We start from the raw sequence: 20,294 nt of genomic DNA, 5'->3' as shown, positions 1-20,294 counted from the left end.
AATGGACTTTGTAAATTTTTCCTTCACTTCATCCCTTCAATACTCAGGGACCATGCTACTTCCGTTCCTTCATTGGAATTCAAAAAACATCCAAATCTTAGAGCAAGCTTTTGCAATGATTCAATGAAAACTGCCATAATGTTAATATGAATGTTTATAATCTCCCCCTCTGTAAAAACTAAACCCATACTGGTTAAATCTTGCACACTATCTGCACTCAAGTTTAAAATTGGAAAGGTGTAAGTGTAAGTTTTCTTAAAACAATTAGCCAGTAGCATTTTTTGAGAGTCAACTGAGTGCTAGGCACTGCACTAAGCACTTGAGAGAGCATAACTAAAGGAAGACATACATTTGCTAGCCTCAAGGGGCTTACAAGCTAATGGAAGAGTCAGGCAAAAATAATTTATCGCTAGTGAAAGCAGAAGAACAACAAGGATAAAGTAGGAAGTGCTACAAACACATCAGGATGAGCCAGCTGAACAAATAACGGAATGTACAAATAAATATATAAATAGCTCGAAATATACGTGTGTACAGGAGTGCTGAGGAAAGGAATAAAGTACACAAAATTGGCGGTCTCAGAATTAGAATTTTAATTTTTTCCTCATTCATAATGCATTATTCAGGTTTTAAGCATTTAATCGAAATCAATTATGAGGGTCTGTTTACTTCTGACAGCGGATTAATTCTGTTGAGAAATGTGTCTCCTCCCCAAAGACTGTGGTAAAAATCTGACCTTTGGTACCTGTAAACGTAGTAAAGTGGGAGTCTTTCCTGACAGCTGTGGTGATAATCCCCTTTGTTTTGCCTAAATGGTGGTTGATAAGAATTAGTGGGTATTGTGTGTTTAGCAATGGTTCCATCTACTTTGCTGTGGCTAAATTATCTTGAGTCAGCTTTTAAGAAGACCCACTTAAACTGCAGAAGGGATGTAAAAGCGCATTTTCATCTCACCCCAGCAAATTCTTTGTGTTCCAGAATGAGAAGCAGTTACCCAGTTGCAGGAGTGATCTTGATTAACACCAAAATCAACCAGCCATCAGAACGTTCAGCTCTGTCACTGGCATGGAGCACCAGTTCAGGATTAGTAAACACCCTGCCTGACAGAATGGAGTTTTCAGTGTTATTCTAGGGGAAAGAAGTCAGGCAAGCTGCAAACCAGATAAATGTTAAATGTATTCTCAGTGTCATTTTTCTCTGAAGCAAAGACTGTTTCTAATGATATTGGTCCTAAAGACCAGAGCTGGGTGTGCAGGAAGACGAGACTTGATGGGATGGGGTGAGGTGTTGGGGAAGACCAGAGCTGATGGGATGGCCGGGGGGGGCGGGGGAAAGGACTCTGAGGAGCAAAGCCTCGCTACTCCAATCATTTTTTCCTGGTCTAAATGCTTGTTGTTATTCTGAGAACAGTTGAAGATTTACTGAGCACCTGTCTACTGTGCATCTCCTGGTTTCAACTGTATGATGAGAGCACTGTCAAGTCTCCAGAGTTCATTCAATCATTCAATCGTATTTATTGAGCGCTTACTGTGTGCACAGCCCTATACTAAGGGCTTGGAAAGTACAATTCGGCAACAGAGACAATCCCTACCCAACAATGGGCTCACAGTCTAGAAGGGGGAGACAGACAACAAAACAAAACAAGTGGTCAGGCATCATTACCATCAAAATACATAAATACAATTATAGATATATACTCATCATTAATAATATAGAGTAATAAATATGTACAAATATACACAAGTGCTGTGGGGATGGGAAGGGGGTAGAGCAGAGGGAGAGAATAGGGGTGATGGGGAGGGGAGGAGGAGCAGCGGAAAAGTGGGGGGCCAGACTACATGGAGTTCCTTCCTGGAACTCCCTCTTCTTCACATCTGGTGGAACACCATTCTTCCCCATTCAGCACCTGTCTCCTTTCTGCCCAGAATTTTACTTCAGACACCCAGCATCCCCCTGCCTCTAGTGGGGCCGCTGAGTCCCACGGCCCAGAAACGGTGCCAGTGTTCATGGGAATCTGGGAGGGGAACATAGCTCTGAGAGAAATCTGGAGGGAACAGGGATCCCCTCCCCACAGCTAGCTATTCACTCTAGATTCCGCGGGTTTCCCCAAAGAACCTTTGTGTTTATCCTTATGATACCACGCCATTCCATTTTATATGCTTCATCTGCACTTCTGGTCAGCAAAGCGATGTCTAGATTTCTTGGGCTCCATCAAAGGTCACCCTACAAGGTTTGCTCACTTCCTGCTTCAGGCTCACCCATAGCAATGCTTAATTACTCTTCCGTATTCACTTCCCCTTCCAGATCAAGGCTGAAAATGTTACGTGAAACAAACCCAACAATGACCCCTTCAGCCCCTCATGAAATTCCTCCCCTCACTTCTGACCTCATCTGGGCTCATGGTCATTATTCCTTGTTTAGAATCTTGAGGTTCACGAGATGTCACTTTTGGGTCCAGGTTTTTCTGAGCATTTGACAAGTATCATTTCTCAAGGCCTTGCAGGAGATGTCGAAGCTCAAATGCATAACACACCCTTGTTGTGATTTTGTCATTCTCCCCCCCACATCAAACCAGCAGTACTATCTGGTGCAGATTCACTGCTAATTGCTCCTGACTCCACCCACTAAGAATGGTTTAAACCATACATTACATAAATAATTGTGGGGATGATGGGGATATATTTTAGATTGTGGTTTGTTTCCAGAATAAAAGCAGTGCAAGACAGACATTGGGCCCGAGAAAGATAGCAGTTCATTTAAAAACACACTGAATAGAAAGCAGTATTTTAAATCAGGCATTTTGCCAACAGCCCATCTGAAGCAGGGTGACCTAATGGAAAGAGCCTGGGCCTGGGAGTGGAGAACCTGGGTTGTAATCTTGGCTCTGTCATGTACCTGCTGTGAGACCTTTAGTGGGTCCTATAACTTCTATGTTCCTCAGTTCCCTCACTGGCAAAATGGAGATTCAATCCCTGTTCTCCCTCCTACTTAGATTGTGAGCCCCATGTGGGAACTGATTATCTTGTATCTATCCCAGTGCTTGCAGTTCTTGGTACATAAAGCTCAACAAATATTATTATTATTATTATCATCTCTCTAACCTGATGAGCGGGGTTTATCACAAACCTTCAAATCCCCAATTCCAGGACTCCCAACCACAGAAACACCCCCTGCCCTTGTTTTCTGCCTAGGCTTTGTGAGGACCAAAGTACTGTGTGTTTCAACTATACCCAAAGTTACACTGTGTATCTCCACCTTCACTGCATCCTACCAGTATTTCTATGTATCTTATGTATAAATGCTTATCATTTATGGGTGAATATTTCTCCCCTGTTATTTCTATTTTCCCTGGTATCATGACTTAGGCTGTGCTTTTGGCTTATTTTCTTTTCTTCTCACCCCTTCACTGAGAGTCAGTCTTGATGTATATAACTGGACCTAGTCCTTTGGTTACAGAAAGTTCAGCCCCAGTGTAAAGATGGGCCCACCATGAGAAATTAGTAGGGGTATTGATTGAGCACCTAATGAGATAAGTCACTATATTGAGTCCTTGGGAAAGTACAACAGACCATAAGACCAGTCTCTGCCCACAAGGGGTTTACATCTAACTGGAGAGATAGATGACCAAAGCTAGGCTGCAGGATGCGATGCAAAAGTAAACGTGGGCCGACTGGAATGAAGAAGAAAAACTCCTTTCACCTAGTGGTTTGAGCAGCTGTATCAGCTTTTCAAAAGCCACTGATGCTCTCTATGTCTGCACACTGTATCTTACAAGTCAGGGAGGCTGATTTTTGCATGAGGGTCCTGGCTCCTGATCCGAAAACCTTCCTGTTGGAGGGGTTTAATGGACGTTTTCAATGCTACCTGCTTTCTGTTCTGTGAGCCGCAGATGTTGATTATGAAATAGTGGGAAATATCCAAGGAGCCAAGAGAACAGCTCCCTACAACCTTTGCCCAGCATGGCTTCTGACCAACCCACAGGAAAAACATGGTTGCTGTGATAAAAATGGAAGAAGTCTCTTTTCGGCCCTCCACTCTGAATTAGCCGGTTTTCCTAGAAAAATTAATCAACTTCACCCCGTCTTTTCATAAGAGATAATAATAATAATAATGACATTTGTCAAGCGTTTACTATGTGCCAAGCATTGTTCTAAGCACTGGTGGGGATATAAGGTAATCAGGTTGTCCCACGTTGGGCTCACAGTCTTAATCCCCATTTTACAGATGAGGGAACTGAGGCACAGAGGAGTGAAGTGATTTGCCAAAGTCACCCAGCTGACAAGTGGCAGAGTGGGGATTAGAACCCATGACCTCTGACTCCCAAGTCCAGGCTCTTTCCACTGAGCCACGCTGAGGCCAGGGGCTCTTAGCTTCCTATTGAGGAGTCTCATGGGATTCCAGAATTTTAGGATTGTCTTTCCAAAACCAAAAAGATGGAAAACTGGTCCTGTGAAGCCCAAAACTTTAAGAATGGGGGCAGTGAAAATTTTAGGGAATAGTCTGGAAAAAAAAAATCCCTTTTAAAGAAAAATTATTTTCTCTCTAAATACATAAAAAGAGTACAGATGGATATATAATTAATGGCAGTGGATATAAATATATAAATGAGAACAAGCTTTGGAGAGATCTTGCAATTAGCAGTGTTTTCATGGAGTGCATTGGTGATCCCTTAAAAGAAGCTGAAAATTTCCAGTCAAGTATAGTTTTCTTGGTACTTCTAGCTTCTTAAAAGTGTTAATATCATCAGTACCGATATAGCAGATAATTTTCCATGTTCCAAGTACAACTAAGATTACTGGTAGTTTTTTTTCTCTTTTCTATCTTCTTATTCTAAAAGAAGCCAGGAATTCTGGAGGCAAAAAGCATGCTTCCTCTTTGGTTGGTCTCTTTAGATAGGCACTCAGGATTAATAAGGTTAGGAGACAATTGGATATTTCTTGATCAATCAATTGATTGTATTTTTTGAGCACTTAGTGTACAGTGCAGAAAACTGTACTAAGAACCTGGGACCCATTCACTGCCCACAGTGAGCTTACGGTCTTGATGAGGTGATTCTTCTTGATGCTACCCAATCATCTTCCACAGTGCTCTGCGCACAAAAAGTGCTCAGTGGAGAGGTTGTTGGTGTTGATGATGGTTGGCTCCCGTTTTTGTATTTTATCAGTTAAACTCCATTTGCCAGTGCTCTCATCTGTCATGTTTTATGGGCATCATATAAAGTTGTATGGATATCAAAAAGGGGAGAGAGACTTGCTTGCGGGGAGTCGGCTAAATGGCAGATTGGGGATCTTTCACATCCAGAATTCATTGCCTGGCTATCCCTCCCCAGAATGTAAGGAAGAGAAAGTACAAAAGAGATTAAGGACAGGAAGGGATTTCCGAGTGACCCATTCGAATAAATTCCCAATCCCTCCTATGTATTCACCTGCTCTTTCCTCTGACAGGAAGGGAAAAGTTTGACTAAACAAATCACAACAGTCAGCTTCCTAGAAAAGGCAAATAAACTACATCAGAATAAACTCTTTACCCTGCCCCGATCTGCTCTTCAGTCAGTTCCCAGCTGAAAAGCCCCAAACAGCAAGCCATGTTATTCTCACCTCCTACACTAGTAATAATAATAATAATAATAATGATAACGACATTTAAGCAGTGTTCTAAGCGCTAGGGTAGATACAAGGTCATCAATTGTAATCTCCATTTGACAGATGAGGTAACTGAGGCCCAGAGAAGTTAAGTGACTTGCCCAAAGTCACACAGCTGACAAATGGCTGAGCGGGGATTTGAACCTGTGACCTCTGACTCCCAAGCCTGTGCTCTTTCCACTGAGCCACACTGCTGCTTAGCACTGATAAGCACTGATAATATTGCCATGTCTACATATATGTATATATATGAACATACATATTCTACCACACACACACACACACACACATATATTCCGTATACCTCTGAACCATAAATATCAATTATACACTTAAATTTTACGTCTGGGAGAGTTTCATTTTTGGCGTAATTCATGTTTTTGTGTTGGCTCCTTGCTGTCACTCAATTATAAACTCCCCTAAGGCCGGATCCATGTCTTATCCTTCCTTTGCAACTCCCCACAATTCTTTGGGTACTGCTCTGCCCAAATAGGGGCTCCAAGGTATCATTACTGAGGTCGATGAGGATGAGATAGTCTTCCCCATTCCACCCTAGTGGGAGTAACTCAGTTCAGTTTATCCCACTTACCATGTGGTTTTCTTGCGGGCTTGCTTTCTCTAGAGTGTAGAAGATGTTAAAAGGTTAGAAACTAGAATTTCAAACCAGGTATTGATTCCCACCACACTCCAAGTGCAGCAATTTATCTAGAATAACTCCTCCCCAACCCTGAAGATGGAGTTGGTGATGGAAAGGAGGGAGAGATCCCAAGTTCTAGGCTCTCCTGGGAGTCCGTAGGTGAGAATCACCACTCCAGGAGTATGGCTGGGTCTCCTAGGATGTCTCCCTACATTGTGATTCAGAGACAGACAGGTATGATTATCCCTATTTAATGGATGAGGAAATGGAGGCCCAGAGAAGTTAAGTGACTAGCCCAATGTGGCACAGCAGAGCAGTGGCAGAGCAGGGCAGTCCAGTGCTCATTCCGCTAGACCCGGCTCCTGCCCAGTAAGACCGAGAGGGAGAGGAGAGGAGAAAAAGTGGTAGAGACAGAGAAGGAGATAAGAGAAGCTGAACCCACCAGGGTGTGACATTTTTACCTTTCCTGAGCTGGTGTGGAAGCCAAACTCCTGCAGCTCACCATTATTTCCCGTGAATAAAGACCGGTTAAGGTTGAGCAGAATGTCAGCAAGCCTTTCATCCCCCTACTCCTTTTAGCTGTCTGTGGCCCAAACCACAAGCTATATAAAGTTTTCTGGCTTGCTTGTCAGTTACGTGGCCAGCTGGCTCACTTTGCACAATATGCGTGTGTGATTGGCGAGGGCTGTGTGTGAGATTTCACATCTGGGGAGATGGGACATTGGCATATTTTGGGTAGATTATGATTTATAATTCAATATATTTGTCACCTTCTCCTTAATTTTTTCATAGGAAATCCACCATTTGCCGCTTGTACAGATGGCAGTACTAGGGATGCCAACAGTGTCTCAAAGAAGGCTGTTTTTAACCCTTTTTTTTAAGGCTATTTATTTACTGTATGTATTTTATGGATCTATTCATCTTGCATTCAGTTATGTCTTCCGCTATCTTGCCCTGACATGTCTGCACTTTTCCTGCTTAATCCTAGTTCTCCTTTAGGCTTTCACTGTTGGTAAATAATGCCATCTCTCTGTCTCCCCCATTAAACTGTAAGCTTCACAGGGGCAGGGAACATATATCTTGCTGTTTGGTACAGTGCCCAGCACATAGTCGGTCCTCAAAAAATGGCTTTGATTGAATGATTGACTGGAAGGGGGTTGGTAGAGTTGGCTGTCTTAGCATCATGGCCAAGGACCAAGGCAGGTAACAAGCCGGTGGCCCCCTTCAGTGGCTGAAGCAGAGATTGGGAGAAGCTAAATGTTCTCTGTTGGCAAAGGATCAAGAAGTATTAGTTCTAAGAAGAGGTAATAGACAGTTGGTGTAACATGAGAATGTATATATAGACATTTATTGCTGATGTTGGTTGAGTGTTTACAGCATGTATTGCCTTCCCCTAGGTTCTATATTTAAATTCTATTTAGAATAAGGAAGGATTGCCGTTATCTAGGGAACTAACAAAAAAGTGTGTGTTAGCTGAGCCTTACAAAATAATGAAGACTGTGCAGTTTATGGTTGCTGAAGGCCTTATTCCTACCCAATTTATCCTCTGACCATAAAGGTTTTTCTAGAGCAACCCAGTTATCGAAAAATAACAAACTCGAACTTTATTCTTAATACCTGCCACCTAGAGGGATAAACAGCCAAGAAAAAAGTTTTTAAATTGGGCTCAGATCTCATTAACAATGACTTTTATTTATTTATCTTATGGTATTTGTTAAGCATTTACTATGTGTCAAACACTGTTCACATTTCCTGTACATTTAGGTTAGCTCCATTCTATGCAGTCAACCTGGACCTTCATTCTGAGCCCATGCAGGTTTTGTCGCCCAAGAATCTGAGAGTTGTTTCTAACAGAAAAGCAAACAGTGCCATTTTTGCCCTAAAAAAACAAAAACCAGTCGTCCCCTCCCACCAGGAAGTAATCAAATAAAGTAAAACCAACACCACTGCTGATATTGTAAAGGTAGTTTACCTCACTAGTTGTTCTAATAAGTTTGGTTGGTCACTAGAGCTGGAAAAAGCTTGGGACTGAAAATGTGACTGAAAATTATTTATTCCAGTGGTTACATTTGGGGCAGTCCTCAAAGAGGTATATTGATCCTCTTGAAATCCTTCCAAGCAAGGGCAAGTGTTATTTTGCTGCTAACACTTTCCCACTAAAACTGAACTATTTCAGAAACATTTTACCTGAATTGGTGAATATAGAAACACTCACAGTTGCTATAGTTCCGTTGTTATGTGTGAATGCTGTCTGGAGAGGGCTTGTTTATATACTCTTTGGGTTACTTTGGGTTATATACTGTTTGGATTGCTTATTGAACTCAAAATTTGGCCGGATAATTTATTTTCTAACCCAAACCCTACCGCCTTTAAGGCAGAACCATTGGTGAAGGAAATTGGCAGTTTTAATTCTTGTTGGTTTTATGCAGTCTGGCTTTGTTGCCTAAACATATGCTACCAAAAGTCTCTCTTACTGATTAAGCCCAGGTGGACTCCTATTTTTTAGTTACTCAGCAAGCTGAAATTTTCCAAACCCTTATTAGTCCTTGTTTCAATTCACCCCTTTAGAACACTTTTAATTATATTGTCTAATAAAACTAAATCTTAGATGCTATTTGCATATTATATGAAGAAATCTCATACAACAAACTCATAGTCGAGTCAATTAACATAATAGCTAATTATATATCTCATCAGCCTTGTGAGAGGTTTTTGAATTCATGCTTCCCCTGTTGTAGCCTAGAGCAAAGGAGGTTTGAATTTCCACTTCTAAATATTAACTTTTAACTACTATCAGAAATGATTTGAACATTTTTATGGATGAAAAGTTAGTGATTAAACTACCCGAACCATTTTCTGTAATGCAATTAAAATCGCTTGCGTTAACCAAAAGTGTTGTAAAGGAAATCTCTGCAACAATTTCAAATCAATTACTAGTAACTGAATATGCTAAGTAGTGGCTACATACCTATCTGAAGGACACAGCAACGTAGCCATAAAAGAGATTGGAAATCTATTTGACACTGGCAGCCTGGGCTTGGAAAAGGCAGACACCCAGCAATGGCCGTTTACCCTTCTTGCACTGTCTAGCATAATTGTATTCCTGGCTGATTGTGATTGCTATCAAGCAAGAAATTTACTACAAGATTAACAGAGACATAGTAATGAACAAACATGGGATGCCCCCTGTAATTGACTGTTATTAAAGTGCTGTCCTAGTGTCCCTAATACATTTCCTGGTTGCAGTTTTCTAAGGGCTAAAATTACAGCCCAAATGCCCCAGAAAGTATTAAAGAATTGAGGGCTTTAACTACTCTAAGTACGACCCAGCATGAAATGATCGTGAAAGTGACCAGTGGACCATCTACGAAATGTAAAATGTATTCCAGTTACACGTTAAGAATGATCCAGAGGTGTTAAGTTATTTGAAAAGTTAGACTTGTTCGGATCTCCCCTCATCTCCATAGTTGACTGGAAATTAACTAGGGGGTCATTTCATGTTTACGGTGTATATTATATAAAGATATGTGTATTTATGTGAAAGTAGATGTGGATATACAAATGACTTTAAAAAATTGTGTGCTGGGTAAAATGGCTTTCTCCCATTACAATGATGGTTGCCTTCTTCATTCATATTTTAATGAGGTTAGTATCTCTGAGACGGCCTTTTAAGGGTGGAGGCCCATGTCTCCGGTGAGATTACAATAGGAGTTGCTTTATTGACAAGTACTATTCAAAATCTTCACAGTGTAGAAAGAAAGACTAGTTTTATGCCACTTGTCCCAATACTTATTGCTCTCTTACACTTACTGCGCTCAAAACACTTCTGAAAGAAAGGGCTCAACTCTTCCTTGAGCCTTGTTTAATTTTATCGAGGATAGTTTAAAAAATGTACTTGTTTAAATGCTAAATATATTTATTTTTCTATATAAATATTCAGTATCCGGAGAGTTGAAAGGCAACAAGTCAAAGCCTGTTGGTGGTGACTGATCTTTGTATCTCGTAGTAAATGAAACAAAAAATGAAGTTATCTGGAGGTCACGTTCTCTATTTTCCTCTCTTTTTTTTACTGAATATTGGACATCCGTGTCATTCTTTAAGAAAAAAATTTATTTCTTATATTTGAGCTCTTTAAAGAATGCATTCTTATCCTAAACTGCTAGCTAAAATGTGCTGAATTCTCTCCCCACACCTCACCAAAAATTCTAAAATTCACATTGGTCCAAAATAATAGGTAGTTGAGTCTATTGATGACATTATGCTAACTATAGACAATCTGATATTATGTTTTAAGATATGCATGGAAGTTTAAAAAAAAAATTGGAAAAGCATCCACTGTTAGGCGGAAGTTTTTTTTTGACTTGCTAAATATAAAGATTAGCAGAATTAACAAATAATTTGCAAACACGAATTTTAAAAGCCTTTCATGTGTTTTCACAGTATGTCTCTGTGCAGAAATTGGCTGCTTTTCCACAAAAGAAGGAATCTGAGTTTGTTTATTTTAGAAATCGTTTTCAAGAATGTCCTTTCTATCTTGTAACATTTTCAGTAGGTTGGTAGTGTTCCGATATGCGGTGGTGTTTAAGTTTCTAAGCGATCTCTCTCAATGGTCTTATACTTGCCACTCATATGATGTCACTCTGTATACTCACGCTAAGCTACTGTGTTAGCTTTTCTGATTGGTTAGAGAGAAAGAGAGAGAGAGAATGAGGGTGAGGCTGCTTGAATAGCAGTTGAATTTGTGGAAAAAAAGAAGTGCAATATGTTCTTCAGAGCATAAAAATAAATACTCACTTCCAGAAAGTGCTGCAGATATTTTTCTTTGGAGAAGGAAATATACTTAAAACTCATGAATCTATTACAAATATTCCTCTTCTGTTGCATTGTCTGGGCGAGATGTAATTCAAGCATTTAGCTCTGTTTTTGAATCTTACATTTAGTGATGAACACATCAACTTTAATCCTTCGCTCTTGTAAAATGTTGTAGTAAGTCAGCTTTTCTAATTTATCGTAAATCCATCGTGGTTTTTTGTTTGAAAATGTTCATAAGATTTCATCAGAGTCACATGGAATCTATGTTTTCCATGTGTTTATTTTTCCTCAACTCATGTCTGGAATTTCACTTATGGTTGCAGTGCACCACTGAGAAATGTTAAAGCTATTTTTTCTACATTGTGGTATTAACTTTCTTTGCTGGATGACTCTCATTAGCTTTATCTAAGCTTGAGTCCAGTAATCTCTTTGCATGGCATACTCTGGTTTGTACAATGGCATCAATGTAAAATAAATTTACATATAAATGTGTATATATATGTATGTATACATATATATGTAGAAAATATTTTTAGACTAAAGTCTCAAATTGATTTCTTTTTGGGGTGGTGGGTGGGTTGGGTTGGATAAGCCTGTGGCGTTTGCTCTTTGCCCTCTTTACTCCCCCCACCCCTTTTTTTTTTAATGAAACAGCGGAAAAGCAGATTCCCCACATTGAGAAGTCGGGAGCGGGGAGGGGATGTTTCATTATAGGACCTAGCTTAAAAAAAGAGAAACCTGGGCTTCAATTTTAATTCTCAAGCCTTTATTTATCTGATTTGTGGCCAGATGGTGGTGGAGCAAGGAAACCCTTTGTGTCAATGAAGCCCACATGTGAAAGTGCTTCTGTAATGTAATCATTGAGACCGGAAGGGTTCATACTGTGTCTGAAAAGAGACAATAGAGACGGGATATATCAACATTGCAGAAATCGAGTTCATTTGTGATTCAGCCCCTTTGACTATGGTTGTCATGAAAACTTCCTACTTTGATCAGCAGAGGGTGGAGAGAAAAAAAATCTTCCAAAGGCCCAAGGATGCAGCCCCGTTGTTTACTGTGCACTTGGCTCCCATTCACGCCCCCTTCCGGAAGAAGCAACAGGGAGAGGAGCATCTTGCACCTTGACCTGTCTAGACGGGAGAGAAGTTTTTTGTCCCCGTTACCAAGGGCGAGGGATGCTCTTTGACCCCCGGGAACACTAGCTGTTGAGACCCTCACTAAGCATGTAGGTAGCGTCTAAATGTTTCTGCTGATTTCTTGCTTAAGTCTGAGGCAGAAGGACTGGACAAAGACACGGACCAGCTGCTCTCAAATAAAGCTGAAATAGTAGAACCTGGGAGAAGTGAAATTTGGGGAGCTGTTGTCTTTCTCCGCAAAACCCTTGGGAAGCTCCAAACAGCCGCATCCGAGTTGACGCACAGCAACAGGACAGACCAACTCAAAGCCAAAGACCTTCCCCAGCTTGTTCCTTGAATTCGGCTCCTGCTAAGGAACACGAGTGCCTGAAACAAGAAATCTCTCGTGTTCGTGTAAATGCAGAACAACCGGCAGGGTGTCACTGGCTTCTGAATGTTTGTTCATCTTTGAAAAATGACAGTTTTGGGGGGCATCGAGGGAGGTGGGCTAAGAATCTAGAGCTGAATTCTAGAATTATAGGGGTGGGAAGGGTTGGGTTTTTTTTCATTTTTTTCCAGGGCTGTTTCAGACATCTGTGGAGTTTATGTCAAATGCAGCTAACCTTTTAAATGATGTATGTGATGTTATTTGTGTGAAGAGCTGTTTAGATTAAGAGAGGGATAACATGCTTGACGGTGGAGAGCGTAGAGGTTTGTATCCATATGCGGATCCTCTGAGGTGTCTGCGGTCATATCATTTTTTTCCTTTTTTTAACCCTCTTCTAGATTTCCTTAGCCAAGTCAGAGGCATTCTTAACAGAAGTTCTGGAAAACGTATGTAACAGAATGAATGACTACAAACTTGAAGAGGACCCCCAAACTAAGGAGAAATCATTCAAGAGATTTGCCCCCAGGAAAGGGGATAAAATATACGAAGAATTTAAAAGATTTTATTTTTATTCTGATGCTTACAAACCTTTGAAATTTGCGGTAAGCTGTCATTTTAGCAAATAGTTAATGCTTTCAATGAAAACATGTTAGACCATGCTTGTTCTTTTAGAATTGAGACACCTAACAGCAGGAGAAAATAGTGAATTCATTTAAGCACAAAACAGAAATGTGCAATTGGTTGAACAATATATTTAAATGTCCTTCTGTGCTTTTCTGATTAATTTGAAATTTGATTTTGGTATTTTACCTGTTGGTTAATAATGCATTTTGCAGAATATTTTATAAGATCTACAGTGGGTCTTAAATGGTTCTTAAATAGTAGTAAGTGGTATTTGAACTGAAAGAGCTAACCTCAAAATCCACTGGGTCAAGTACTCTTTTTGCACCTAAACCTTCCCCAAACTGACATAGCTTAAGAATAATTCTTTTTTTATTTCACAAGTGATTCCAAGCAACTGTTTTCCAAGGAAGTCTCTTCACAGATTTTCATGCAAGAGATCAGGGCTGTGGTTACTAAGTTAAAATCAAAATTAAGACCAATGGAGTTTTCAAATATTTATAGATTGGGAGGGGGGTGGGAGGGAGAGGGAGTGTCGTCCTTTCCTGAGGCCTTACAGAGGAGGAAGGCATTGCTCTTGATTTCATTGGAACATCCTGACATAAAACTAAGTTAAATGCGTAGGTACTGTGGTTGGCTTAATGCCAATTTCTTCTTCAAATAATGTTTATTTTACATGAGTGTCAGTCTCTCTGGTTTATTGAAAGGCCGTGGAAATGGAATATATTGCAAACATGCAGTGTGTTTTTCTGTCCTTTAGACTATTGGACAAGCCAAGTGGTGGTGAAGCCTGTTTTAAATGCTTGTTTATTCACTCCTGGGTAAAACTGCCAGACAAGTAGAAACCCTGAAGGGAGGGGATTAGGCTATGGAAGAAAATGGTATTTTTATTAGAAGGGAAAGGTAGTAATATATCAGTATTAAAAAGTAAAGTGAATACTAGTTCACTGTGAGGCATGAATTTAAACGCCAAGTGTTCTCTTTCACATTTTTACAAAATGAATATTTGGCATGATTTAATTTTCCTTCTACTAAAAATATCAATGCATCACCTCTGTAGGGCTTTGCATGGAGAAAACAGAACCACTTTAAGAGATCTGCCACAAACTTTCTGGATTGCAGTTGGAATCCTGTAAACATGGGGAAAATCCACAAATCTGTCATTCAGATCTATATTTTACATTGAATTTAGGGTATCCAGAATTTAGGATTCCCAAAAAACTGACCGCCTCTCTAATACGTCAGATTTCATTTTTTGTTCAGCATTGTACAATGGGGCTAGTTTACTGTTGTTTTTAATGGTGTTAAAAGAAACTTTCCTAAGTAGCTGTCAAACATATTATCTTGGCGAAATTGAAGGTGTTTTGCAAAGAAGACAATTGTTTTCACATGTTGGGCATTATTTGTCATACTAAAAAATTGATTATTGGTCAAATGTGAAGATGCCATCTAGCTTTTAAAAATGCATTATTGTTACTTTAAATCACTGTTTTAGCCAAAAAGTGTCATCTCTCCATCTCTCTTGGACTTTTCTAAAAAAAAACCAAAAAAAACAAATTATTCACCAAAACAACCCCAAATCTCAAACTTGAACCCTCTCTCCCAACTCCGCCCTCCAACCTGATCAAGCGTAGAGTTAAAGTTGGAAGAAAATTAAGCAATTAGCACTCTTCGAAGAACGTTATTCCATCATGATAATCTATGAAACTGCAAATGCAAAAACAGGGGCTGTCACGGTAATACGATTTTATAGTTCTAGCTAATGAGAATTTTTTTAGGTTTCCTTAGCAAGAAACTCTACGTGTGTGTGTCTGTACACATGTGTTTTATTTCATTTCTACAGTGTGAAACTATAATAGAAGAGTATGAAGATGAAATATACGCACTTATCGCCCAAGAGGCAGTCTATCTAGCTGACAAGCTGTGCAGTGAAAAATCAGGTAGTGTGTCTGATGTAACATGTGCTCTCTCTGTGCAGCATTTCAGCTTTTTTTTTTTCCAAACCTAGTCTACTGCTTTGATGCAACAAACTGCTTGGGAGGATTGTTCTGAAGCTGAGTCAGAAATGTCACCACGTGGAGTTAAAAAATAGAGTTGCAGAGGATTTTATCACCTCAGCTTGTTTTAATTCTTTACAGCACAGTCCGATCTTTAATTTCACCAATCTAAATATCACTCAGTCCATCTCTTTCGGCACTAGGTCGTCACCACCTCTTTTTTCTCTTTTAGAAACAGAGTTCCCCAATCTGAATAATGAAAGGAGTTTCCCATTCTTTTGGCCCCAGTCGTGATTGATTGCTAAGTGAGATGTGAACATTAACAATTTATTAAGACACTTAAGAGTTTTTAGAAATGGGTTTCTATTCATATATTTAAGGAAACAGGCTTCCATCTACCTGTATATGTATATTTTTTAGATGAGAGCAGCCCTTGAAATTTAGGTGTGTTAAAATTACTTAAAAAAGAAAAGAAGGCCTCCGAACTTGGTTTGCAATTATGAAAAACCCATACGTTTAGCTTACTGATCGGTTTTGAGTTTCACTGAATAGGTTTCTTTAGTTACTTCATTTCTTGCCCTTTAAAATTGTCATAAGAATATCTACATGTAGGCATTTTCTTGTTGATGCACTTTTAAGGGTTAATGCACTTTTAATAGAGTATATATAGAGACATTTATGATTTGAAGAACAGTTCAAGTAATATGTATTTTGCGATCAGCAGTAGGTGGTTGTATCATACAGTGTACTTGTGATGAGAGGAGAGGTGTTCAAAGTTTGGTTCATTTCTTTAAACTCCCTTCCAAAATAGGAACCTATATTTCCAAACAACTGGAAATTTCCATCAACTCAAACACTTCATATTTCCCTTATATCACACAGATAGGCTATCTAAATTTTTTTTCTAATCCAAGCATTCTGGCGATATTAGTCCAGTGTTTTGGAGAATGTGGGCAGTTTGTGACTTATTTGGGCCAAGTAATGAGACAACTGAAGAGATCGGCATAAATAACTCTCCTACATCCCATCTCCTCCTAAAGATAGCTAATTTTTGTACAGTGCCTAACATATCATGAGTGCTAAATAATGATGCAGATATTATTATTCTGTGACATGCTTTGCTTATCTTAGAAGAAAATCTGTCCTCTCACTAACGTGACCTCTGTGGACAGCACTACAGACATGCCCCTCCATGAGGCCATCTCTTGGGAGAGTTTGAATTTTCCGACCAGCTCACTTATTTTCTGATGGGAGAAAGCTTTAAACTTTTCAAAGAATAACAAGTGTACTCTTTTTCTGTATTCTTTTCCCCTGTATTAGCGGTTACCATAATTATCCAGGACAGGTGGAAATATTTTACTTTACCTGTATTTAAGATCCAGGCCTTGAAAAATGTTTCATAAATTTTATATAGCAATAAGACATCCAACTGGGTAACAAAAACTCTTTCCAGATTATTGTCAGTATTCCTAATCTCCTCTTAAATTACACGTATTGGTGTTAAACTGAACCGCCAAACAATTTTCTTTCATAAATTTCCAACATTGTCCACTACAATAGAACTCGTAAATTCAACTGGACAAATTGGTGGTTTGATAACATGTAAAAGCACATAGATACGTTTCTGACCATACAGCACAGATGCTCAGGAAGCAGGTGTTCCTTAATAGCAGTGGATACAAAATATAAATTCCATTGAAGAGTAGATTGTCCTTGTCTATTTAGACCCAAGTGGAAGTTAGATTATTAGGGGAGAGACAATTGGTCAAAAAGACAACACTCTGGCCCTCTATAGAAATAAAGCCCCCAGTATACATCCACATTTTTATAAGAACATTTGAAGATGCATATAGCACATGGTTCATACGCATTAACCTTGCTGGTTAAAATTGAGAGGGAATAAATTACAGCCAAAGAGAGATCAGCCCCGAATGAAGACTCCTATTGAGATGATTTAAGCTAATCAGTCACAGGAGGAAATTTAAAGAAATGAATTTGCTTACATCTAAAAATGATTCCCAGAAAAAGCACACAAAGAAAACCATTAACAAAAGAAAAGTCTCAATACCTATGACTACAAATGACAACTGAAGCAGAAAGTAATAGCTAATAGACTGTGAAGTTCTTTCAAAATATCTGGGCAATTTGGGTTACTACTCGGAGATTGTCCTAGCTGCATCCAAAATGTTGCCTGGAAACAAATCCACATCTTTGTAAAGTAATTATAAATATGAGAGTCACTTCTTTACTTGTACCTGTTCTTCCATGCAAACTAGGTGATCAAGAGGGAGTAATTTTTGTTCAAGCACATATGCATGTTTATATGTGTGTTTGAAATGAAAAGATACTGCCTCTATTCAGGCTAATTAGGGAGAATAGCACACCTGATGCTGCTGATTCAACCTTAGAAAGAATCAAAAGGAAAACTTTGCACAAGCCTCCATTTTGACTCCATGCTTGAGGTAAAGCAGTATTATCTACTTCACTTGGCTATTAATAAACATATATCCAAAAGTCTGAGCACCCTTTACGAACACTGAAATATTCACCAGCAACTTTCTCATTAATGCTAATGAGAAAACAAACCTCATTTTAATTTTAGGGTGTCAGTGTTTTGTCTAGCTATATCATTTTTGTGTCAAATTCCATAAATGTTGTCATCTTTTTAATGAGTGAAGAATATCAGTCAGGTGTTCTAGAATTCCTATACTGTAATCGATCAGGTTTCTTCTAAAACTTGACTTTGATCTCCCACGTAAAAGGCTGCTATCACCGTTTCAACCGACAGACCAAAATCCTAAAATTCATCTGAAAACTGCGTGAAAATCCAAGTGTCGGGGGTTAGTGGTCATTTCTGACACAATACCTTTTTTTCTAACCAACGCCAACTAAGAATGAGTTTACCAGGTTGGCCCAAGTCACTGTTAGAATATTTAGTGAAGGTAAGGTAAAATCACTGCTGGTGGCCAGAAGTTTCATTTCCACGTTAATCACTGATTAGGCAGAGTCAGGGTGATGGTTTCTAATTCAAATCCTAATATGGTATCATGGTAATAAGTAGAGTTATACCAACCTGAGGCAGGATACAAGTCCCCAACCCAGGACATAAATAGTCTCATATCACCTGGTTTGACAATAGCATAAATTTTATATACATTTCAGAATAAAATTCACTTCCTATTAATCTCCTCTCTGCAGAAAGAATTGAGACACCTAATAATCTATCCTAGTGGAATATTATCACCAAAGAAATACCCAAATGACCAGATTATTTCACATAAAGATAATCTACAAAATGTGACACCCAATATCCAGAAATGCATGCTCTGATCATTTTTAATTAAAGTGTGCAGTATTTTCCTATCTTAGTCTTCCCCATATTTGCCTAAACTTGCAACATCTGGAGAATAACATCAGCATCGTATGTCCAGAAAGAGCCCAGACAATAGAAGTTGGTTAATGCAAACTCATTAGCTGGTTAATGCACTCTCTAAGCATCTAAGAGTGGCTATGATGCAGAACTATTGTGTCCGCATCCTATCTTCCATTGGTCGCTGATGATTCCCTCACACGGCAAGTCTAGTTTAAAATCGGATCTTTATGGGTTTTAAAGTTATAAAAGCATCTCATTGCAGCTCTTTTAAATTAGCTTGCCAAAAAATGCGCTTTGCCAAAATAAAAACCACTTAGCTGATATGGCATTTAACTCTTCTTTTGTGTTTTTTTTCAGATCTCTGTGGAGCTCCATCAGCTACCCATACAGAGTTTTAGCGGGAACTAACCTACTAGTTTCTGAGGGAAGTAAGGTGGCAATCCCCAAAGAAGTCTTTTTATACCCTACCTGTGTCCTTACCTATTGGTGCTAGAAGAATCTGTGCTTCTATCTGATAGGGGCGTAAACTTATTGTAGATTTAATGTACTGAGATCCTCAGACTTAGTTTTTGAATGAAAACCTGCATGTTCTGGTGACAACAATTCAGTGACAAATTTTTTTACCCCTTGTACTTTCTGTAGCTAAAGTAGCAGTATTCATAAAGTGTTCAAATTGGTAACTGGTAAGAAAATGCACTGTTTTCTTGCGGGGAAAAAAATGAGACTTCTGATTAGCAAAACATGAATTAATATGCTTTGGGTAAATATTTTGTTAGCAAATTGGTCTTGTTTTTCAAAGTAATAAGAATTTAATTCTCATGTACTTGATTGGCAAAGCGTGTAAAGAAATATTGCTAACAATTAGCTTATTAATCTTTTCAGACATGGCATCTGGTTTAGCATTGATGGGGTCCAAAGTGTTCATCCTGACCATTGTAAAGGATAAAACTCAAGTAACTTTTTATCCTTCAAAAAGGTGAACAAAGAAGAAGTTAAAGAAATGTATATGCTAGTCACATTTTGATTTCCATTGTAAAGTTTTAATAAAAGTGATATTTAAACTGCGTAGGAAATTATTTTCTTATTTAGATTATTTACAGGGTACTTGTTACACGGATTGTCTTTATCGACACCTCAGCATATCCTGCATAAGAAGTATATTTTTAGCTTTCATCATTTATTAAATAATTTATTACCAAATATGACTGTTTCTTCATTTTTTTAAAAAGACTGATTTTGACAATAGTCAATTCAAAGATGTAATGATAATCTAATTATTGGACTTTTTCCATTTCTGTAAAATTTCTACTCAATGGGATTTGATTTTAATTATTAAAAATGTCAAGGCTTATTCTACACCCATTTTAATGGAGGAACCCTCATTAATGTCCATGAGAGTTCTGTGGGTGGAATGAATTTATAATATGCCCGAAAGGGTAGAAGGTGGAAATATTTGTGTCTGTGTCACAAGAAACCTTAGAGTCATAAATATTTAGAAAACATATATGTGTGTCACTTGTAACTGGAAGATTCACCCAAGACATTCTGAAGTTTAGAAAAATTCATCTGGAGAGATTTCAGTTTTCCATTTTTTTATATATATTTATTTTTTTTGGTCTGTCAACAGGGTAAAATTTAGGTTGGGGACTGGTTTTAACCAGATTTGAAGACTCTTTCACTTTACTGTGGTAATGTATTTTTAAATTATC

The 20,294-nt window shown here is 38.7% G+C and overlaps 1 protein-coding gene across 5 annotated transcripts in view; it reads left to right on the top strand.

Moving 5' to 3' along the window:
• CNPY1 (canopy FGF signaling regulator 1) overlaps nucleotides 1-19,658 on the top strand; it is a 57,302-nt gene extending 37,644 nt beyond the window's left edge. For all 5 annotated transcript variants that reach the window (XM_029077368.2, XM_007667858.3, XM_007667859.4 and 2 more), the window contains 3 exons: nucleotides 12,993-13,196; nucleotides 15,059-15,155; nucleotides 18,943-19,658. In XM_029077368.2, coding sequence (XP_028933201.1) covers nucleotides 12,993-13,196; nucleotides 15,059-15,155; nucleotides 18,943-18,983 — 342 coding nt within the window. In that variant the 3' untranslated portion in view covers nucleotides 18,984-19,658. The remainder of the gene's footprint in view (nucleotides 1-12,992; nucleotides 13,197-15,058; nucleotides 15,156-18,942) is intronic.
• Nucleotides 19,659-20,294: the final 636 nt, after the last annotated feature.

This window comes from Ornithorhynchus anatinus, chromosome 13, assembly GCF_004115215.2.
Source record: "Ornithorhynchus anatinus isolate Pmale09 chromosome 13, mOrnAna1.pri.v4, whole genome shotgun sequence".
Taxonomy (NCBI): Eukaryota; Metazoa; Chordata; class Mammalia; order Monotremata; family Ornithorhynchidae; genus Ornithorhynchus; species Ornithorhynchus anatinus.
Note: the sequence above shows the minus strand (reverse complement) of the source record. Positions and strands in the feature narration are given on the sequence as shown.